Source organism: Amblyomma maculatum, chromosome 6 (genome assembly GCF_055883805.1).
Source record: "Amblyomma maculatum isolate TAMU_Amacu chromosome 6, ASM5588380v1, whole genome shotgun sequence".
NCBI classification, from domain to species: Eukaryota; Metazoa; Arthropoda; class Arachnida; order Ixodida; family Ixodidae; genus Amblyomma; species Amblyomma maculatum.
In genome coordinates this window covers 78,215,694-78,238,008 of record NC_139349.1, presented here as the reverse complement: position 1 = coordinate 78,238,008, position 22,315 = coordinate 78,215,694, and the positions used below count along the sequence as shown (strand labels likewise).

General features: G+C 44.5%; 1 protein-coding gene across 1 annotated transcript in view; it reads left to right on the top strand.

Annotated features, from left to right (window-relative positions):
- LOC146186071 (uncharacterized) overlaps positions 1–1,603 on the top strand; it is a 147,290-nt gene extending 145,687 nt beyond the window's left edge. Inside the window, exon 2 of the mRNA XM_084605620.1 lies at positions 1,269–1,603. Within this exon, the coding sequence (XP_084461746.1) occupies positions 1,269–1,603 (335 nt within the window). The remainder of the gene's footprint in view (positions 1–1,268) is intronic.
- Positions 1,604–22,315: the final 20,712 nt, after the last annotated feature.

The following is a 22,315-nucleotide window of genomic DNA, read 5'->3' as shown; positions in this document are numbered from 1 at the left end:
TCGCTCTTCGAGTTCAATTTGTTGGAAACAAGGCTGCCTCAGATACCAACCCGCAGAGCTTTCTCCGGTATACGTCACGCTGGATCTGTTGATTCTCTCAAAATTGCCCTGGGATGCAAGCTGGCTCTCGATGCTGAGGCAAGAGCCGCAGCCATAATTTCACCGCTTTTTTAACTGTACTTAAATGTAAATGAAATGTACTACAGTGCCGTGATGAAACGTGCGCAAAATTACTCATTTTTATATAATAGCTGAAAGGTAAGGGAAATGTACTACGGTACCGTGATGAAATGTGCGCATGTGTACTCATTATTCTGTAGTAGCGCGAGCTCACCGTGTAGATCCGGATCTTAAATATACACTTATGAACATAAATCGCGCTATTTGTTTATTACAACCAAACGCAAAAAAAAAATTCTTTCTGTACATTGGCAACTACCGCCTTTCATTCCGTACGGGTTGCATCATACCAACGAAAGCACGATGTGTAGAACACAACGTAGAGTTACGAATATTAGGAACACATACACACAGATCCTATTCAATAACCAAAATTATGTTACTCTTGTGCCAGCCCTTAAGAAATATTAAGATGATATTCATTAAAATTGAAGGAAGGTCACATACAAATAAAATTAAGGTGATCATTCCGGATGCAGTATTTTTATTGCGAAAGCATCATTACGACATGCAAAGCGAGACTTAGGGTGGCCGCAGCTATGCCATGAAGAAACGTAGCTACGGTCTCCTCATAAAAAAAAAAAAAAATTCAGCCTGCCATACATTTGAATTCCCGTTACCCCTATGTCACGGGCAGGAGCTGCCAACTTGGGTCGCTTCTTTCACATGGGAGGGTGATATCAGAATCAGCCTGCAAGAAATCTTTGCATTCTCGTTACCCCTACGACACGCAGGCACGTCCATACGACTTGGCTGAAGCGTGACCGTATATGTGGGCTGGTAGCGTATGAGCTTAAGTGTCCAAAATAATGTAGCACCTTACACTGATAGGGCATCATGGGGGAATAATGTAGCAGGCAAAAGAAGCTTCCGCCGTTGCTTTCGCAATTAAGCTAGGGTTATCAAAACCTAAACCACAAATATTTTTATACCGGTTTTTACTGTTTTTTTCTTATATATATACTCAGTTCGGGAATCCTCTTCCCTGGTAGCAGATTATTTACCTTGGCATTTCTTGCAAAGCCAGTCATTTATTGCACCTCGCTTCTGTGTGCTGACAGTGCAGTACCTCTCGCGTCTCTTCGCAGCGGCCGGTGCGTCGTCTGAGTACAACCCGGAGGTGGCCGTAGAGGAGGTGGGCCGCCTGTTCAACCTTCTCTTCCCGCTGGTGCTGCCCGACAAGATGCCCTACTCGTGGCCCCGGGGCGCGGCCGCCGCGGCCTCGGTGAGCGCCTCGGACGCGGCGCTGTCTCAGGCAGCCGGTGGATACGGCAGCGCGGTGCGGCGCCCCGCAGATCCAGATGAGCCGGCCGCGCGCGGCTCGTCGGCGCTCAGCCTTCCCAAGCGAGGAGAGTCCGAGTGTCTGAGCCGCTGCATGAGCCAGCGCAAGCTGCACCCCATCCAGTGCCTCAACATCTGCTGAGCCTCCGCGACCCGCGCCCGGAGGCTCCCTCCATCTCAAGCCAGGTGTGTAAAGTGTGACTGAAATACATACCGAGCAGTATTGCTCGTTCTTAACCTCTCTGCGGGAGCCGAGCGGATCAGACGGGTTGCTATAGCGGTCCCAAAACTACGAGTTTGCCCCCCCCCCCCCTCCGCCCCCGTTGTGGCATCCCTATTGGGAATAAATGTGGGGCAAACTGTGTGGAAAGGTTTTGACGAACCTTAGTGCGTTGCTTGGGTGATCCAGACTCGAGAGCGCTTAGTTATTGCACATTCCTTAGTCACTGGGCTGTTTTGTGCAGGAATGACTTTCCCCGTACAATGCCATCGGTTAGCAATGCCTGCGGAACCAGAGCCGTAAAAGACGTTGCCTGAAGGCTTTCCGGCAATGACGTCACAGGAGGCCACTCTTTTTGGGAGAAGGAAAGATAAATCAAACATAAAATTAGCCATTTCACCACCAGCATTAACTTGTTCAACAATTCGGCTTCAGGATCCCTTCTTTTGCAAATTTTTCTTTGCCGCCTTGTTCTTCGTCATCTTCAACATTGGCCATCACCTCCTGGAGTGCAGGACACCCGCTTACACCACTTGCTACCTATCGGTTACTGACATCACCTTCTGGAGCTATCAGTTGTAAAATGTAGGGAACAAATTAGGTACGTCACAAAATAGTAAACTCGCGTGGCACCTTTGAGGCGCAAGAAATGTCCAGTCGATTCTGAAAAAATATTTACAGCATACGAATACTTTTCTTGTTATTGTAGCTTCACGTACATTGCTTGCTACACTTGTGCACGTTTATTGTTTTCTGGTATTTACCTTTTTTTATGCATACAACTGTTCACTGAGCATCACTGTACATCATCGTAAATATATAAATTAAAATTCTTCATTGCGATCCATGAGGCTAGTTGGCTTGTGATGAAACAACAGCGTTCTAGACCCAGATGAAGCTTGAAACGAACGGTTAGAGAACAATGTCGGCACTTCTCAGTCTCGCTTAAAGTAAAATGCCAATGCAAATTGTGCATAAAAAATGAAGTGCCTTCATTTTTTTTTTCTGGCCTGCTAAGTCAGATACAGCTCACACAAAAAGCGGATAATGTTGCTCAAAGGAGGCCCTACATCCAGTGCCGTCTACCGGCTCTCCTGACGCCGCGATTAATCCGGTTAAGGTGTTATGACCATCCTTTCAGCTGCCACGCTCTGCGTTGTCCCGCTACCTGGCACGAGGGCATATCATTCACGACAATCCGTCGATGCCATTGGATGCAGAGGGTCCTGCGAGAGGCATAAACCGCGTTTTTATTACGCATATTTGACTATAGTCATATGTTCTCAAATTTTGTTCTTTGAAAAGCGTGATATGAGTAATTTCTTTGCTTGCTCAATGTTTTGGAGTCTAGCTCCGAGTCAAAATGCACCTGATTTCAATTAACACACAGGAAAGAAGAAAAAAAAAAGCTGATTTAGAGAAGCTTTCCATCATTATATGATACCATAAATGGGACACAAGGCTGGAGTGAGTATCATTTATTTGAAGGAACGAGTCATAACAATAAATCAGGAGCCCAGCCGTCGTCTCGTAGTAGTGCTTATGATTTACCCATTAAACGGGCTTTGATAAACTTATCAACGTTTAATAAACTTATCAAGTAGGGCCTGACACTTTTTCAGTCACTCTTTTAGCTGGTATATTTCTGAGCAAAGTGTTCCACAGAATCAGTTTTCACAATACGTCCCCGTTTCCTTGTGTGGTTCCTTTTCTGAGTTGCTTAAGTCCCATGTGCACAGGCCCATGTGCACAAAATTCTTTGGCTAAGCGGGGAAACTCTTAATGTGTGTCATGTAGGCAACGGAGTGAAATTATTCGCGGCGTAGCCTTACCGCACAAGGCCCTTGTGGAGACGTCACCGGTGCGATCAAAAACCACATGACACAGGTGTGGCTATTATAATGGGCAAATCACGCGGCATTCGAAAGCTTCGTGTCGAGGGTGTCGCAAGTAACAAGACTGCTCAGTTCGGAAACAAAATGGTCGTGGGGAAACCCTCGAAACCTGCCTGAAACAAATGCAGGAGCCGGAAGCATGGCATGCCCACTGATGTGGAAGCATGCACACGTTTTCTGCAGTGTTGTGGATTCGGCAAACTCCGGATACTATGTATCCAGTTAGCCACCATAATCCAGTCTATTCATTTTTGTAATATGGCGGCCGTCGGAGGGCTCCAGCAAGGCAACAGTGCATTTTGACAGGAATATTATTGTTGCACAGGTCTAAACTTAGATTTCATACTGAGAGTCAAGTTTTTGACCAGCAGCAGATGCTACGCTTTTGCAAAGTTGGGTCGCAAGTTATTCTTGGTCTAAAGGGCATTGAATTCCTCACCGGATTGTTTCTCAGGGATATACGTGATGAGAGACGTCATTGCGGCTTTCCCGTCGCCCATGTGTTCTGACTGTTTCGTGCCAATAGGCCAACGCTCGTCCCAGGCGGCTGGATCCACGAAAATGAGCCAAATATGTTGCTGATGTAAACACTAAGCCTTTGAATAAAGAAATGTACAAAACTAATTTTTTTTAGCATCACTGATCCTGTCAAACTATCGGCCTATGGTGATAAATATACAATGTCAAAAAATGTCCGCAGGTGCCGTTGCGGCTCGCCTAGTCTGTTTGATCGCATGCATCTTTGGTAAAAATCAATCCAGCATTGATTTTATTGTGAGATAGTGGTTTCACGGTAATGCGAGCACAAGGGTAAATCCCATGGTTAGTTATAAAGTTCCGTCCGCTTCGACATCGATGAAGAACAGGTTATGCCTAGCGATGAGCAGGTAGCGGCCGATAGAGTGTCTTCGTAGTTCGCCGTCGTCCGCTGCCCCTAGGGCGGCACAGTTACGCTGAAGGTTTTTTTTTTTTTTTTTTTTTTTTTTCCCCGTAGCTAGTAGGCAAACTTGCAGGCAGCCCGACTGTTTAAACTTTTCGGGGACGAACGTCAAAAAAAGAAAAAAAACATCGAGCCAAGCGACCCTTAGGCACTACTGGATAGTGGCAAAGCTTGCCTTCAGTGATGGGGAAGGAACGCAGTGACGCACTGTTTCTTAGTGCTGCCCGTGTCTCATTTTGTTGTGATGAATGAGTGGATAGCTAGATGGATGAATGTTAGAAGCCTCCTCTTTGAAGTAGGGTGGCACCAGGTGTGAAGCACGAGCGGCGCGCGCCCCTCCGGAATACTTTTCGCCACTGTGCCGCCTACCTTGCCCCAACACTGTAGTCGCGGCGCGATGTCATAGGAGGCGACAAGTCATGTTTTGCAGCCATATTTCTGCTGAAGAAGCGCCTCGTGCAGCTGACGTCAAAAGAAGAGCTTTTTTAGTGAAATCTAGTGAGGCACTTTTACACGTAAAGCGTTCTTGTATTACGGAAAAGAAACATAATGACAAGCCACACGTTACATTTCGCTCTTCATACAAGTCACACGGAAGCATACGGCCTATATGTCCATCTCAAATTATTCGTTGGGCTACACTGAAGGAAGCGTTTTTGCTATGCCGCACAAAACGCTAGCGAAAGCGCTGCTGGCTTCTAAACTTATATTTATTTAATTCGGTTTTCTCAATTAAAAATGCTGCATGCCCAAAAGAATTCTGGAATTGCTTGTATACGCGAGACAAATAGCCGCCCGATAAATGAACGCAATGTACGGACCACCCAATCACTAAGTATCGAATGTCCCGCCATTATGAAGAAACATTATGAAGCACGTCTGGTGGGAGAGAGGTGGTCTATAGTAACTATAGTAACTAGAACTCCTCTACATATCATTTTATAATATGTGTCACCTAATATGGTGCTATCTCTTTTTGGAAGCAATATCGAAGGGGATGAAATTGGCGACACGCAACTGCCAGCCTTAGAATCGTAATTCAGGGATCCAAATAGCAAACGGACAGCTAGATACGTGACATGCAATACCATACATAAAATTCGAACTCAATGCTTTAGAAATTCCAAAATAACTTAAAAGCTATTGGTTTTAAGTTTAAGAAAGAGACTACTGGGGGGGAGGACATTTCTTGGCTGAAATGCACTTCCCTTCATAACGCGCACTGCTAAGCATGTTTAGGAAGCTATTTTTAGGACAATAAGATCATTGCGTATCATGAGAACTGGCTCAAATGAAGGTTTAAGAAAGAGATGACAAGCAACTGGAACAGTTGCTGTGCTTTCCTTTTCATCTTTGTTTTTTTCGTGGAAAAAGCCGTGCCTGTAAGACGTTCGTCAGGCATTCAGACCAACATGTTACGGAGGGCGCAGTGTGCAATATACAGACAACATGCACTTGCTGTCCCATACCTCGGCCATGCAGTTCCTCCAGCAGTCCTGTAGATGTTCTCGCCGGAAACACATTAGCAATCTTGGCAGTGACAAAAAGCTTGTGCTGTTCATGGCGTATAATACGCATGTATGCATTATTCGAATTGAAGCTCGGCCCACTTTTATGAGCAAGCACTTACTTTAATTGCCTGGCATCACCGCATACCTGACAGGTGAGACATGACGCAGTAAAGCAAAAGTACTGCACTGAGCCGAGTCGATAACTCAGTGACTACAGGGTTTAGCTGCATGACCTGAGCGCGCGAATTTAATTCCGGCAGCATCGCTCCTGTAACGATGTAGATGCAACTCAACAACACACTACAGTCGGCAGTACAAGTAAGTTACTCTTGTGTGCAAAAGGAAAAAAATTGCTGTAACTGCGCTTCACGAACATGTGACATTAGCATACGAAACACTTATAAGGACTAAATTAGATATGCCTGTATTTTACGGAACTATCACCAATATAAACGCACTAGAGCGAATCCAAGGAAAAGCTGTCCGATTCATGTTTTTGCAGTACAGTTGAACTGTCTCTGTCTCTGCATTAATGCAATCGAATTCAATATTTATTCTTCAGTCCCAGCGAAAATTTCTTCGATTAAAAATTTTTATTTTTATTATTTCATCATAAACTTGGAATAAATCCTTCACTATACGTAATACTATCGAACACCAGAAAAACCCGACACTCCCACCCTCTTTCTCTGACCCCTTACTTTGCTAACTCTAGCTTATTTCAACTCTCTTTCTTTCCCCAGACCATTAATGATTGGAACAGCTTGCCGGCCTCCTACCTACAGTCTCTTGACCTGATAAATGACCATGTTTAGCATTATTTTATGTTCTGCTATTATCATTGTTCATTTCCTGCTGTTTGTGCTCTGTTTTGTTCGCATTTTGATATTACTGATCACTGTAATAATTTGTTTTTAATCCACTTCTGCTTGGGCCTCACGGCCTGCAGTATGTAATAAATAAATAAATAACATTGATGCCAGGAAATGGAGCGTGCACACCCCTCATTACTGAAAATTTTAAAGCGATCAGCTTACGTGACAGCGTCTAAATAATTTGTTTCGTTCACCCGAATCCCGTAAACACTCTTTTCATTGCGCTGAGATTTGGCTGGACGCAGTAGGGCCCCAAGTAGCCGCAATCACTCCACACAAGTCTAATGCGAAGTGTTTCACGTACAGAAATGTCGTTGTGGTTTACAATAATCTGTCACATACTAAATCAAAGTGTTGGTTATGTTTGAAAGATTAGTAACAGCAGAAGAACACTGCTAATGAGATAATAGTACCTTCAAATTTAACTACAGCGTACCCTTCTGAAGAATGTTTCCAAGCAATTCCCCACACTCACTATGAACGAGAACCTGCACTGCTGACAAACGCAGATAAGGTGAAGAAAAAACGAATGCGTGTTCGCGAAGAACGTTTATTTTTTTTATTCAGTTGTCACTACTGCTAAAGGTATTCACGCATGGCTAAGAGATTGGGATGACAGGTACATGCAACATTTGAGTGCTAAATTTCGGTTAATCTAAGGAAGGTCTAGCTAAGTAAACCGAACCAATGTCTCGTACAGTGTGACATTCTGTGCAGTAGTATTCACCTAACTTTATTAAATATTCCTTAATATAATATTAAATATTAAGGAATTGCACTTCGCTATCGTTCATGCCCGCATATTTTTGTTTATCTACGTCAGATAATACAGATTACTCTTCTTGCTTAATTTACCTTTACTTGTCGTCTTTTTCTTGCGTGTCTTTCCATCCTGACATGTGATGAGACAGTCATAATACGAGTTATAGTTGTTCAATGCAATTCCAAAAATTAACGAGTAAATTCAAGGTTTCCATATTACAGACATTTTTTTTCGTTGATTCTCTTGCGTCGTTTGTAATTTAAAACACGTTCACCCCCCCCCCCCCCCCTAACAAGCATGGATTAGAATTGTAGCACAATACATATGTCCTCACGGTCCTATTCTCATAAAATAATAGCTCAGTAACCAGAAAACAAAACAAAACAAAAAGAGAGTTGCATTCATGATGCCTAAAAACGGTCTAATAGAATGCCAGCTATCTAATATCCCGGTAAAGTTCCAGTTATTCACTTCTTCACCTCAGCATTTCGAAGTGCAAGTCGCTTTGGCCAGTGACGCGTATCAAACCAAAAAGTGATGGCTGGTGACACACGTTGAACACGGAGATTGAAATCTATGCAGTACTTTAACATGAATAAGCAAACATATAGACAGAAAGTAACCAACTTCTTTCTTTCTGCACCAAAGGCTGAACTGAACGCTCAGCTGCACAAGCTGGCAAGTGGAGAATGGAGGGCTAGGACCAAACGCTGGCACGCGGGCGGGCAATCGGTGCCTCCAGCCCATTCCGGAGCCTTCTTTCTGTTTCGGCGGCAGACACGCCGAAAACGCCCTGCGCTAACCAAAGCGATCTTACACTCCTTCTTCTGATTCATGACCATAAACGATCAAGCCGAGAAAGCATATGAGAAATTTTCGACTTTAATTTATTTTCGTTCACCTCGCCAGCTTCCGTGAAGACATGGCGTCAACTGAAATGATGACGGAAAGCATGCAAGAGTCTCATATAGAAGTAGGATTTAAACTGAATCGTCGCGTTCTCGTGGCCGAGGAAAAATAAAAAAGCATTTAGCTCGCCTTGCCCTAGCGGAACCAAATCCGGCCTCAGACAGAGCTCCACTAGAGCGGCAACGCTGTGCCGAGTTCTGCCGGAGATGACTCATGCGGTCACTGCTCCGGGCGTCCCTATCGCGAATATTCGCGTCCCGGTCTATGCTAGCCACACTGGCCTACACTTGTTGAGGCGCGAAATGCGGGCCGACTCTTCGTGCGAACCCGTTTCGTCTCATTAACCTCGGTCCAAATTAGCCTGACGAACTTGCCCGGAAGCAAGTTCTTTCTGCCCTTGTGAGGCTCTGCGACTGACTTTTCTCAACGTACTCATTCGTTTTATTTTGTGAATTTCTTGTGCGTCCATCCGTACCGTCCACACAGTATTTCTCTGCTCTATTTTGTTGCTGCGCTTTTCACCCGGCTTTCGCTTGCTGCATTTCATAGCGCAGCTTTCCATATATAGCAATTATTTCTTTCAGGGGCAGAGTGTTCAGTGCACAAGTAAAAAAGAAAACTGTGTGATTACGAGCTTTCAATTCTTATTTCAGGTCTTCGGTGTTCCGAGCCCTGTAACTGCAAGAAATTGTAGCATATAAGGCGAAATAAAAAAAAAGTAACTGTTCCAACACACGCCACGTAGGAGGTAGTGGAAACGAAATGGTGCGCAAGCGTAGAACGTAGATTGGTGCCATCGAAAATAGCAATCTTGTTTTGCACTGTAGCAGTTTCAGTGGCAAATATACTCCTTATCTCGAGAAGGCTTTCCATTTCGAGCCTCAAAAAAAAAAAAAACATACGCTAGAGTTAAGACTCCTTAGCTCGGTAACGTTTTCATTTGAGGCTTCAAAGGCGAAGAAATCTCTGAGGTCATCTAGATAGAGAAACATTGCAAGTTCACCTTCTTATGCGCTTACAGCAAAAGCAATTGATTTCTTGAGTTATCGTATGCAGACTCGCTGCTCCTGGCTTGATTCTTGCGCAGATATTACTGCGCAGTCTACTTTCAATAAAAATTTCAGCTCTAAAAGCCCAAAGCATGCCCTGCGCAATTCTCCGTCGTATTTATGTTTTTATTTATTCTTTTTTCTTTAGGATGTCATGGGGTTGGGTAATTCTTTTTGAATATAATAACCAATAGGCTCATAATTCACCCTTGCGCATGCTTCAACATGCCGAGTATTTTTATGCAACAGTAATGTTAATGATCCTCAAAGGCACTAACAGTCTTGGTGAAAAACCCTGAAGCCAAAGGAATTTCATCTCATCCGTAAAGAGGAGCCATGACGGCATAATTAAAAGCCGGAGACCCTTTAAAATGCTAGGAAATGGTTTCTTGTCACAGCAAGAAACTGTCCCATACCATTTCACGGCCCTTTAGTCTTTAACGGTGACATGACGGCTTCATTTTGAGACTGAGACAATTATTTGGCTTTAGGAGTTTTTGCTAAGTATGTACATACATCTGTTCCTTCAATGTATTTTGACTTCAAATCTGTTACTGTATTTTGTCCTTGGAGGAAGTACCGTAAAACGTTAGTGATAACACGTCAGGTTGCTTAAGTGCTGTGGGAGCGATATAATGAATGTCTAATTGTGATTTTCTTTGTTTTCTTAATATTTTCCGCTTTTTTGTTTTCCTTATCACTATCACAACCACACACAACTGCATCGCGAATTTACTAGGTTCACTGTTGTTCAACGTGAACCAATATGCTTTCCAGGCCTATAGGCAACGTTCCAGTCTCGCAATCTGAAGGTTCTCGGTTCGATTACTCGTCTATCCAAATGAATTGAGTTTTCATTAAAGCACAAATGCTTTCCCTTGGCTACATGAAGCTTTCTATGCAATGCGGCGTCGTTCCGGCGAATTTCGGCCTGCCATTTTGTATATATAACCGCACTACAGTGTTAACTATCCTGGACACTGCTGCTGACGTTACGAGGTAACGAGGTTACGAGGTGGATTTTGCCACCACTTCCTCTCGGCTACCAACGCCGGGTATCATTGCTGACATGACAGTCGGACCCCCGACCTACGAACCTCGGTTCACGAGTGGCCCGTCATAGAGAAATGGCGACTGGCAACAACGGCAAAATAACTCTCCAGGCTTCGATGATGACCATGAGCAGCCGGACTATACCCACTCCAGGGCGCAGGAATATCCCATATTCCTCCAATCATCAATGCTTTAATCACTGCAAATAACTAAACGCATTCCTGCACCAAAACAGAAAAAACACCACCTAACAAACTTGCGGCCAAAGACAGAATGCAAGTCCGTCATCACCTACACAGCAGCCAATGTGGGAAGGACGGGAAGCAGCCCTGTCCAGCTAGGCCCTCGAAGGGCAGCGAGGCCTCGTGGAAAGAGCGAAGACGGCGGCCTTAGCCAACAGAATTCCGGACTGAGGATCCGACCAACTTTCCCAAAAACTCCCTCCTTTTTTCCTTTCAATAAAAAGTTTCCATCCTTATCATCATGCAGTCCAGGGTCATTTCCCAAGTTGCATTGGTCGTATCGACGAGTGTTTCGGGCCGAATACCACAAGCAATAAAGACATTCGCATTAAAAGCTTCGCGAAATTGATTCTCTTCAGCAGCGTGTACCGTATGGGCAAGCATAATAATCAGTCATCGTAGTTTTTCATACGGACCAATTCAAAATAACCTGCGCCGTAGAAGACGTCACTCTTTTCCAGATTTTCAGACTGAATGAGAAGAAGCATATCTCAAATATACATGCGGCTAAGCAATGCACAGGCTATTTCTGGCCTCTGCGCATTACACTACAACGATCACCTCGATTTAAATATTGAGCATGAGTTTCGAAATCAAAGGCATTGCAAAAAGGCGCTCTGCATACATGTCGCCCTGGCGTTCTATTCCTACGCGCTGGCTACCTGACCTAGGTCGCATAGCATGAGAAGGAAAAATATGGCATTTTCTCTATTTAAATATCGGTTCTACTTTCTGTGTTTTTCAACTATACTCTCTGAGATGAAGTTGGGTTTCCCCAAAGCACCACTTTTTCGATCCTCTTCACTTTCCAACTTTCCGGTAACCTACAGCATTTGGAATCTTTTACTTTTTCAGCTCCTCCACACAGCCCTCTATCTTGTATTCCTTATAACAGCCAGTCCTTTGGCGCATTAGAACATTTTGAATAATGAGAGGCTAGAAGTTTATGTCTTGTGTTCGCGTTTTTCTGTGCACAATGGTGCAAGAGTGCTCCGCAAGACGTCTTGACCAGATATCATCTTGATGATACCTGATGATGAATGTTGATGATGAATGAGCATGATAGCAACTGCTCCCACCCCATTTCAAAGGGGATGCTCCTATATTCCATCCATCCATCCATACATCCATCCATCCATCCATTGATGGCGCAATGACAACGGTACGCGTCAAGCCGCACAGCTTTTGCGACCATACACGGGAGACGTTGTGATATAGTTCGATGCAGTGCTGTGAACGACGTACGCTAATGAAGTGCGGTAGGCATTCCCGCCCGGTTATAATACCCTGCCTGCTATGGTGATTGTCCGGTTCTACAGTTCCAGACCAGCATGCTCCAAAGGAGCTTGGGAAGCGCCATTCTACTCATGAAAGTCCAGGGCCCTGAAAAGTGCTAGGATACAGAGCACCTCGTACCCGTAAACTGCATACAGTTGGCTTCTGGGCCAAGCTGGACATCGCACGAGCACGCAGCAACAATCAGCACATCATATCATTCATAGGGCGCGAACATCACTAGAGATTGCGTGATGATCCCAAACCCACGGCACAAAACCCTAGTTCTCAGCAATGCTTGCTCACGCACAGATCTCTCGGCAACGAGGAAAACAAAAACCTAGCGTTGATGCGTTTCAATACCTTCTGACAGAACTAAATGGTACTAAAGACAGATTAAAATGGCATTTAAACTTGCACGCGACATGGAGCTGCAATTGGCAGTACAGAACATGAGTACTATCTCGCGCTCTCTCAGCTGAAGTGGCCGATGAGTGTGAACAGATCTATATTCTTACCCCGTGCTTTACATTAAAGGATGGCTCCGAGTTTGCGCCATCTATTTTTAGCATGCAGAAATGCGCATTCAATTCTGCTAATCATTGTTGTGCTATTTTTGCATGACAGACTCACGTTGCTTGCTTACCAACTGTGTTCAACACATCGTTCAGCCGTCTCACTTCACCATTAATCATACTAATATAAAAGCAAACTTTTTTTTTTTTGGACTCGTTACGACTGAAATCCTCTGCCTTCTTGTAGGGTCTGTCGTTAACGAACGCTTTCCGCAAAATTAAGGACACGCATTCTCCATTTTGAAGACAGGCTCAAAGAAGAGAAGTTTCCAAAAGCTGTACACTACAACCATGCAGCGCCTACGCAGCTGCCCACGTATGCCAGTCTCGCGAGGACTTCGTGCCGTCAAGTAAAAATCCTGTTTAATGGGAAATACCTGATTTCTACACTTACTTTCCTGCCATGACCAAGGCCGGTCATTTTTGACGTAAATCAAGAAAGGCCCAGAAATACGCGCCGAGCAGTTGAATTTGCATATTCTAACACGACGCTTTCGCCTCAGCGTCCTCAAAACAAAATAGCGGCAGAAAAAAAAAAAAAAAAACGCCGTCCAATCAAAGGGCAGAATGTGGCCTAGAAAACAGTTCATCAGGCACCGCCCATTCATGCCCTTAATGCATTTCATTTGCATGTCCGGCAGCGCATCGACCTGTGCGTGCAGTGCTTGTGCGGACATCATTTAAAAAGGCGTCGATGAATGCGAGTGTAAAACGAAGAGCAGCAAGCTAGAACGCTACACTAGTAGCGAATGAAGAATATGCACATATTCATGTTCTGCCAAGTTCACTCACTGCGCGTAACTGGGAGTGATTTCGGGAATGCAATGGTTACATTCTGATTTTTTTTTTTTTCTGAAGGGCATTGACTGAGTTACCGCCTCTACATCTAATACACGAAATATGCGCCTACAGCTTCTGAAGGAGGGCCACGCATTGGCGTTTATTAGAAGAAAAGTGACTCAATGCATATCTCAAGCACTGAGTGCTCATCCTTGTCTGATCTGATGAAATTTCATCAACAGTTGCTAAATTCTAATTAAAAAGAAACAAAACGTAAGTGTATTTTCTTTCACCTCGATTTCTGTCAGAGACTTGTAGCCACGAAACCCGAATCTGACATTTAATAAACATCTCGAAACGAAAATTGATATATATATATATATATATATATATATATATATATACAAGGGATATATTACCACTCAGAATTTCACTATGCAATTTATTACAGAAGTACCTCGGGCGACAGTTTTAAAACAAAACAATTGCGTTGCAAACCATGCTACGCCTATATTATTTCCCTGCAGGAATGCGTGCGTGTTGACCCATATTTTGTTGCCATAAACAAAATACACTTTTTAAGAAAATGTAGTTTTAATCACGTTTGTGTTCTGTGCTATCGCTCAGGACAGCAATTAGCGGCCTGTGATAAATGAAGTAAGACGCATAATTTATGCTGGTTACATGGACGTGTCGTGCAAAGATGTAATCAATATAAGACGCACTTCTGGTAGTGGCTTGAAGTGGGTTATCAACTATTGCAACCCCGGGCAGCTCGCGCAGGAACATTGTGAACAACTGTGATTTTTTAGCGTCGTCATTAACTAAAGTCGCCGCAGATGATGAAAGGAGTGTCCTGTGCCACGTTTCGCTCAAAATTGGCGATAAATTCCTCCATCTGCGCTAAGTTGTATTTTAAAGTGCAAATATAATCAATTTGCGCTGCTAGGTGGTCGTAACGAATACATACCTGCTTGAGCAGTTTTTCTAAAAATCTGGACGCATCTATTTCTGAACAATTAAACAGGGCAATATCGTGTCCTTGCTTCCCCTTTTATTTATTTTTTTTTCTGATGACCTACGCGAGACATCTAACATTTTCTTCTGCTTTTCTCTTCAGAGAAAGAAGTCTGAGATATCAGTAATAGCCCACCCCGCGCGAGAAGTGCTCATTATAGTGTTGATGATGGTAATCATGATATGAAAGATGGCAAAAGTGGTGATGGACGTGGTGCTTGCTGGTGGTGGCAGTGATGGTGAAGACAGTCTGGCGTAAACTTCTACCGCCTTTCGCACTGCGGGCCGCATTCCCGTTACAGCGGGGAAGTGATTTCGACTAAGGAATGCTAAGAATAAAATTGCCCCATAATGTAATTTTCACCTGATCGCCACCTTGGTATAAGGCACGAAATAGTTTTTAGTTAGGTGTGGTTGTGCCTTCATCGTCATTTCTTTGTCTAATCATCACCTCCGGGATGACAAAATGACTGCAATATGTTTAGCAGCACATAATATTCTGTTGTTCAGCAGCAATCATTTGTAAAAACGCGTCTCTGTATTTTTTTTTTTTGTTTTTTTACTGCAGGTGCCCGGAACCGCACAGACGATTGCAGAGTCCACTGGTTTCATCTCGACACCGAAGGACAGCGGAGAAAAAAATATGTCCCAGTGCATTCCAGACCTTCCTTTCTGTGTTTCCGTGCGTGTTGAAGCACTACACAAAGAAAGAAAAAAAAAAGGACGCGTTTTTGTTGAAAACTTGTAACGAGCTATCAAATACAGTGTATTCGACCTAAAGGTGGAGAAAAGCTCTTCTGACTTGTGTACAGCTTCCCGCGGAGCCTCGCTTAATACGCAGTCTTTTTTCCTCAGATTTTTGTCCAAGCCGTCGTCGCTACCCACAATAGCTTATATCGTTGATATCAACAGAGCTCTCGGGCGGCCAGGGGCCCACTGTCGTTTATAGGCGTCAACAATCAACCAGTGTTCTCAACCTGCGTCGAAGTAAACCTCTTCGCTTTCGACCCCCCCCCCTCTCCCCCTCAGCTCTGTATGTATATTGTTGTTGCGCAACGGAAAAGCAAGATATGTTTCGTGGTTAAGACGTGGTTAGCCCAGGACTACCTTTTCTGGAGTCCTGTCCTTGTTACACCCCAAAGAGTGTCCCTCCTCACCGTCGATTTTGAAGCCTCACTTCAGCTGCTCAGTATCGCGTTCGTATAGCACGCATTTGATTCATCTCTATTCATTTCTTAGACGCGACCCATCGGAACACAACATGCCGAGTGATTGCGTTTCAAAACGTACTTTGCTGCGTTCTTGCCTATCTAACTTTCATAATGAAGCACGACGTTATTGACACCAACGTGAAAGGAAGAGAAAATGCAGCATGAGAGTTGCTGATGCCACATTTGAATGGCACTGCGAAGCCGCGGCAGTACTGAATTAGAAGTTGATTTCAGCGGAAACAACAAAGACGAACATTGCTCCACGAGGGTCAGCCTCGTCCATAATTTCCCATAGCGCAGCCAAATCCGCACGCTTTGCTTTGAGGGCCACGCAAAGATGGCCGCGAGCAACATCCTCTCTCCCCCCTCTCTCTTTCCTTCTTTTTATTTTTTTAAATCTCATTATTCCTTTAGTATTTCATTTCATCATCGATCTCTTCTCGTTCTAGATCAATACCTCTTCCTCGGGGTCGCTTGATAAGAGGAGACAAAGGAGGAAGTTCTAAATGTTAGCAGTCAAGCCTCTCCATTCCTTTGTTTTTTTTTTTATGATTTTGGCTGCTTCACTGCACCAAACTTAAAGCCAATTCAGGATAGTTCGCGAGCCAGTGCTAGTGTTTGCTCACGCAGAGTACCCGATGTAGTACATAAACGCAATAACGTGTGCCCCCTCCCCCTTCCCGTAGCCATCAGCTTTGATCCTTCTTCCCGTTGCGTCACATGCTGAAGAACTCACACAACACCCCGTCGACGGCCCAGACTCTCTCAGACGCTGGCGCCCTCGTTCGTGAGAATGCCCAGACGGGTTACTATTAAAGCGAAGCCGCCTGGCCCGCGTCTCATTCGGCTGTCAGCTGCGTGTTTTGCGCGAGTTCAATTTACATCGCTTTAATAAGTATCCGTTTAACTCTAAAGCACTAAAAGCTGGAGGGTAAAAAACTCAGCCTTTTGTTTTCCTTGCTGAAAGGCGATAAAAAGAAAGCATGGCTGTGAAGACGTTTGCTTTGTACTTTTCTTGCAACAAATGCATGTTAGAAAAGTGCGTAAGAATAACGGATGGACTGACACCGCATCCATGATCAATGGGCGTTCTAGCTTTGTATAAAATGAACTCCAAAACCTCCCTTTCTGTCCTTTCCTCGATAACGAACAAAAGGACCTAATTTGAACATACCTCAGTCTAATGAAAAAAAGGATGCCGTAAAGCTTGGCGTATAGCTAGGCGTCTTTCCCGATTGATGTGGCATAAACAAATGGCGCTGTTCATTTTTAGAGCGCCGGATGTGTCGCTTCCACCCCACTCCTACTGTTGTGTTTGCGCGTCGCCAGCAGCATGGTAAGGCCATGCATTGTGGGCCTAGCATCCTTGTGTCTCCTGTAAATGAAAAAGCACTGCTGGTTCTGTCGCGGAGAGGACACTATTCGGGCGCCGAGAGAATACAAGGGAAGGCCGAGGCGCCAGCACAGTTGCGTGCAAGTCTCTGGCACATATAGGCATATATGTCCATGAGGTTCAAACGACTGTTGAATGATGACACTGTGGTGCAGAAACTCGTCTGCTGGATTCTACAACATGCAGTATTGATCTTTTTTCTTCTAGTACGCGACATGTGTTTCGTTTCAAAAAATAAAGATGTTACGCCCTGCAAAACACATTGTGTGTTCCAATTTCATTTTTAAGAAAACCTGAAATAATCTAGCGGTGAGCTACTCTTTTCTTTTTTTTTTTTTTTCAGCCCAACGGCTCAGAAGCGACTAGTGAAATTGCTGTGGCCGCCTCCAAGAACACATATCATTGTAAAACGCAAAAATTATCTTCTGAAGCAGCAATCGTACTTAAAAGAGAAAATTTAAAATAAACCTTAGTATAACGAGGAGCCAAGGAAGGCGACTCCAAGAGAAGTTCTGGTCTGACACATCTATAGAGTAACTGTACGGTTAAAATACAAAGAGAAGATTGATAGGAAGAATCAGTGATTAAAGTCTGATTTCATCGTAGAGAGGTCATTAGTGATTCGAGCACAGGTGGAAAGGGAAATAAAGAGGGAGAGAAAAAGCGGCCGGTGCCTGCTTCGTATATCGTTTTACACAAGGAGTAGAAATTAATTTCTCCTCCTCGGGTTTTAGAAAATATCTTAATGGTTCTTATTAAAACTACTTTGAAGTTTCGGACACAACAGTGAAGAGAAGATTTGACAAGCATTTACAAGAATATAAGATGGCAGCCTGCTTACTATTCATGCATTGTTATAGATACGAGAGCGGAGTGGTCTCAGACCCCTCTTAAATAATGGTGGGGAGTCTCAGAGCCCGCGAGACCTCCCCGACTTTAAGCCCTGGGGAGAATAACCATGGCAGGCGCACATGAGCTCAAATATATGCACACCTTAGATTCATGCGTGATTTCACAGGACGTGTGAACTTGGGGGCTGAAGTATTCTGTGCGTAGTTTCTCTTATAGTAAAACAGCCCTCAGAGTAAGAGTAGGTGATGTCCATTACTGCACAATTATACTTGCTAGCAGTGTCATTTCAAGAAAAAAAAAGAAAACAAGAAGCGGGTGCAGAGGCAGCGAATTCAGTTCACTATGTACCACACTGATACCCTTTGATGGCATTGAAAGAACAGACAACCTAGCCACGAACTGGAAGGGGCATGCGCGCTCTACGTTCGAACTTATGTGCAGCTCTTAGAAAAGGGGTAAAATATTCGAGTAACTTTAGACGCAAAGAAAATAAAATGAAGAGAAGGGGGAAGTGGGAGAGAGGTGATGGTGGTTAAAATTCAAAAAAGATGGCCCTTCTCCCCTTTTACTTTGAAATACACCAGTGCAATTGCACAAAAACCGCACAGCTAGAAACACCAGAGTTTTGTCTACTGTCTACACAGCACTACTGACACTACTATATTTCTCTAAAAACCCAAGCTACTTCTTACGCACAGCCAACCTTTCCCAACAGCTTGCTAAACAACCTTTCTCCCAACCGAATAACTCCGTCAACGTCGGGCAGCTTCTCGTCGCTGAAGAAACTCGTAAGCCTCCACGTGTCTGAACACAGCACGCAGCAGCAGCAAGCTGACCGAGCAAATCTAGGTCGTTCCCAGCCCGAGCCTTGCCCCCGTGGGTCAAGCCACCGAGAAGCCAAGCAGGCTATCGCTGCTATAGCAGAGGTTTCCTTTTCACACCAGTAGCTTGTCTTCCTTGGCTCGCAATGGTCGTCCACACCAGACTGAGCCCTTCATTTCCGGACGACTGAAGCCCTTCTTCCCGAGCACCGGGCAGACGCATAATTTCGTCGAGACTTAGAAATGCTGCTGAAAAGAGCGCCACACCTCCTGAATGTTATTTCCCTCGTAAAGCCCGAGCTCTTAAGTGGGGCGGCGGTGGCCTCACGCTGGGCCATTTACACTGCGAGCCATGGATATGACGCGTCTTCATCTAGGCCCGTGACCGCTGAAGACGTCCGTTGTAAGTTTTGGGTACACGTTGCTGTTCTCTTCGAAAAGACACTTTTTTTTTTTCCTGTATCAGTAGTTGCCGGCAAGCGGCCAGTATACATCAGCCTCGGAACATAACCTGACTGGGATGCAAAAGCAACAAAGTAGCTTCACTGCTTCTACTATCAGAGCCGCATAGTAGTATATTTGAGTTTGCGGTATTGAAGCAGTTCATGTTCTTTGCAAGAACGACTCACATGTCTTTTAACACGTGTTAGATTATTAAACTCGTGTCACACAAGAGAATGAGACGTCGATTCCATTCATGCTTACCCTGATAATGCTGCGATGGAGCTGTGCTCTGAGCACGAAGTTCGACGAGGCTTCCTCTCAGCAAAGGGTTGTGCTGGAAGTAGGCTTAGAAAATGGTAACGATGCCAAATAAGAACTCTAGTTAGCGAAAACGTCTACACCTAGTTGTGGATAACCAAATGATGCGTTTGCTTGTTCTTGACGTCTCCATACCTTGGCTCTTTCATAAAAGGTGGCAAAGGTCCACCTCTGTGGCTGGCCTTGGACACTCAGAGCATGTCCTCGACACTGAATCTTCTTGAGATCTCCATCGGCACGTCACCGATGAATAAATACGAAGTGTGGAATAAATACGTGTACAAAACGCTTGCAGTTCAGCCACTCGCGCACACTTGGTTCCCTGCCTGCACGAAGCCCTGAAATTCACTGCACACCATTCACTGCAGTTTTAAGCTTGCTGAAAGAACAACTAGCAGACCAGTACCACGTAACTAACTTGTAGGTGTCAATTTGTGTACTCAAGACCCGTTGCCCGGCTTAGACCGATAGTGTTCATTCTTAATAACCAGGCGGTGAAGATATGTTTTCATTCCCGACAGATTAAGCTACAAACATTGCCTAGCTTGAGGGAAATCTGTCATGAGTCTATCAGCCCTAAATCTAAACATCGTAAGCAATCTGCGGGACGTGAGAGTTGAGAAGCTTCTCCATCTGAGGGGCAGGCACTGTTCCTTTTAGAGGCATGAAGGTGTGAACTATGTCCGTCAAAACTTCACATGGCTGGCGAAATTAAAGAACCGATATCATAGAAGTGTTATTATAACATTTTAAACATGAAAAAAAAATATTAAATGTTATACCACGACGTAAACGCAGTAAACATTTCCTTCTCAGAATATTGTTGAGGCTTTCTGCAAGGAAAGGAGCCACCAGTCTCAAATGAAAAATGTAAAAAGTAAAAAAAAAAAGGCACCGATGAGTTCCTATAAAGTTAAGAATAACTCTCATCCAAAGCGTCACTCCGCAAAATCAAAATTTCCGGAGCCCTCCACTACGACCTCTCTCATAGCCTCAGTCGCTTTCGGACGTTAACCCACATAAACCAAACTAAATAAAACATCACCCTGGTGGTCGTCCAAGTGCCGAAAGATGCCTCGCACGCTATAATGGCCGAGTCTAGAACGTCACAGGGACCTCGGTATATATGCTGAACCCCGTTATAAGATACATGGATGTAACAGACAATCGGCTATAAAAGACACCATTCACCCAAATGGTTAGCCGCCCTATGACTTTAATTATTTGGACCTCCTTTTTAACAAACATTGGATGTAGAACACAACTGGCTATAAAGGACAAATTAGACTTAAAGTTTGGTACTCAGTCTCACTTATAACAGACATTTTAACATTATATGCGGCACCATCCATCGCCAAGTTCAGTAGCTGCTACAGTGAAAATAAAAGAAAGACATATTTGTGCCGTTATTATTAATTATAACTTCAGAAACCAAAGAGCAGGTCAGTCAGCTGTAAAATGACTAAAAAAAGCCCCTGCAGTGGGAATGCAACATAGAGGAGCTCTTCAGGCTTGCCACGAAGAGCACAAGTGCGACTGCATATCCGAGCATTGGGAGTGCGCGTTGGGTTCTCCAATTTGTAGAGCTTCCTATCACGAATTATCATAGATGTTTTGTCCAGTAGTCTGAATAATATAGCGAAAATTGTCTATTACGTTGCATTTCAGTATGAGTGAAAAATCTATCTGGCAAATGCAAGGAAAGTGCTCAGCTGATGGCGCTGACATATTGTCACATTAGGTGGTGCATACGCATAAGGAAAGAAGAAGAAGACCCTCGTGAGTTTGAGAGAAGACGACGTTCAACAGCGTCGGCTGGTGCCTACAGAGAACGTCTGTTTGAAAGCCTTGTCGTCGGTGTCCGCCCTCTGCTACAAGCTGAACTACCCCGTAACACCTTGGTGGAGGTATTTTCGATTCCCCTTGCCACAGCTCCTCGTACTTTCGCGCCAGAAACCTGGATTTGCGCAGTGGACGTCATCTCCCTGAGCTCACCCCACCGACTACCACAGTAAGCATGGCATCCCAGGACGCATCACCCGCTACGGAAACTCCAGCTGCCCCCATGGTTTTAACCAAAATCCGTCATCCGCCTATTTTTAACGGCGAAGACAACAAGGCTGTTGAAGATTGGCTCGACGAATATGAAAGGTGCAGCAAGAATAACCGGTGGGATGCTAGCATAATGCTTGCAAACATAATCTTCTATCTGGCGGGAACGGCGAAGACCTGGTTCACCAATCACGAACAGGAGATGCCTACGTGGGACATCTGCAAACAAAAACTGCAGGACTTATTCGGCAAACCAATTGGGCGAGCTCTGGCAGCCAAAAAAAACCTGGCTACTCGGGCTCAATGGTCAACCGAGTCATACCTGGCCTACATACAGGACGTTATCGCATTGTGTCGAAAGGTGAATACCTCCATGACCGAAGATGATAAAGTGGGCCATATACTTAAGGGTATCGCTGATGACGCATTCAATATACTTCTCTGCAAAGACTGCTCTACGGTGGACTCAGTCCTGCAAGTCTGTCGCCGTTTCGAGCAGGCGAAGCAACGCCGCATCGTCCATCGGTTTCAGCGCCTTCCCAACACGGCGACTACATCCTCATGTGACGACTTGCCTACGTTACAGCAGCCTTCAAGTCAGAATAACCTCACTACCATCGTCCGCAGGGAAATCGAGGCCTTGACTCCTGTTACACATA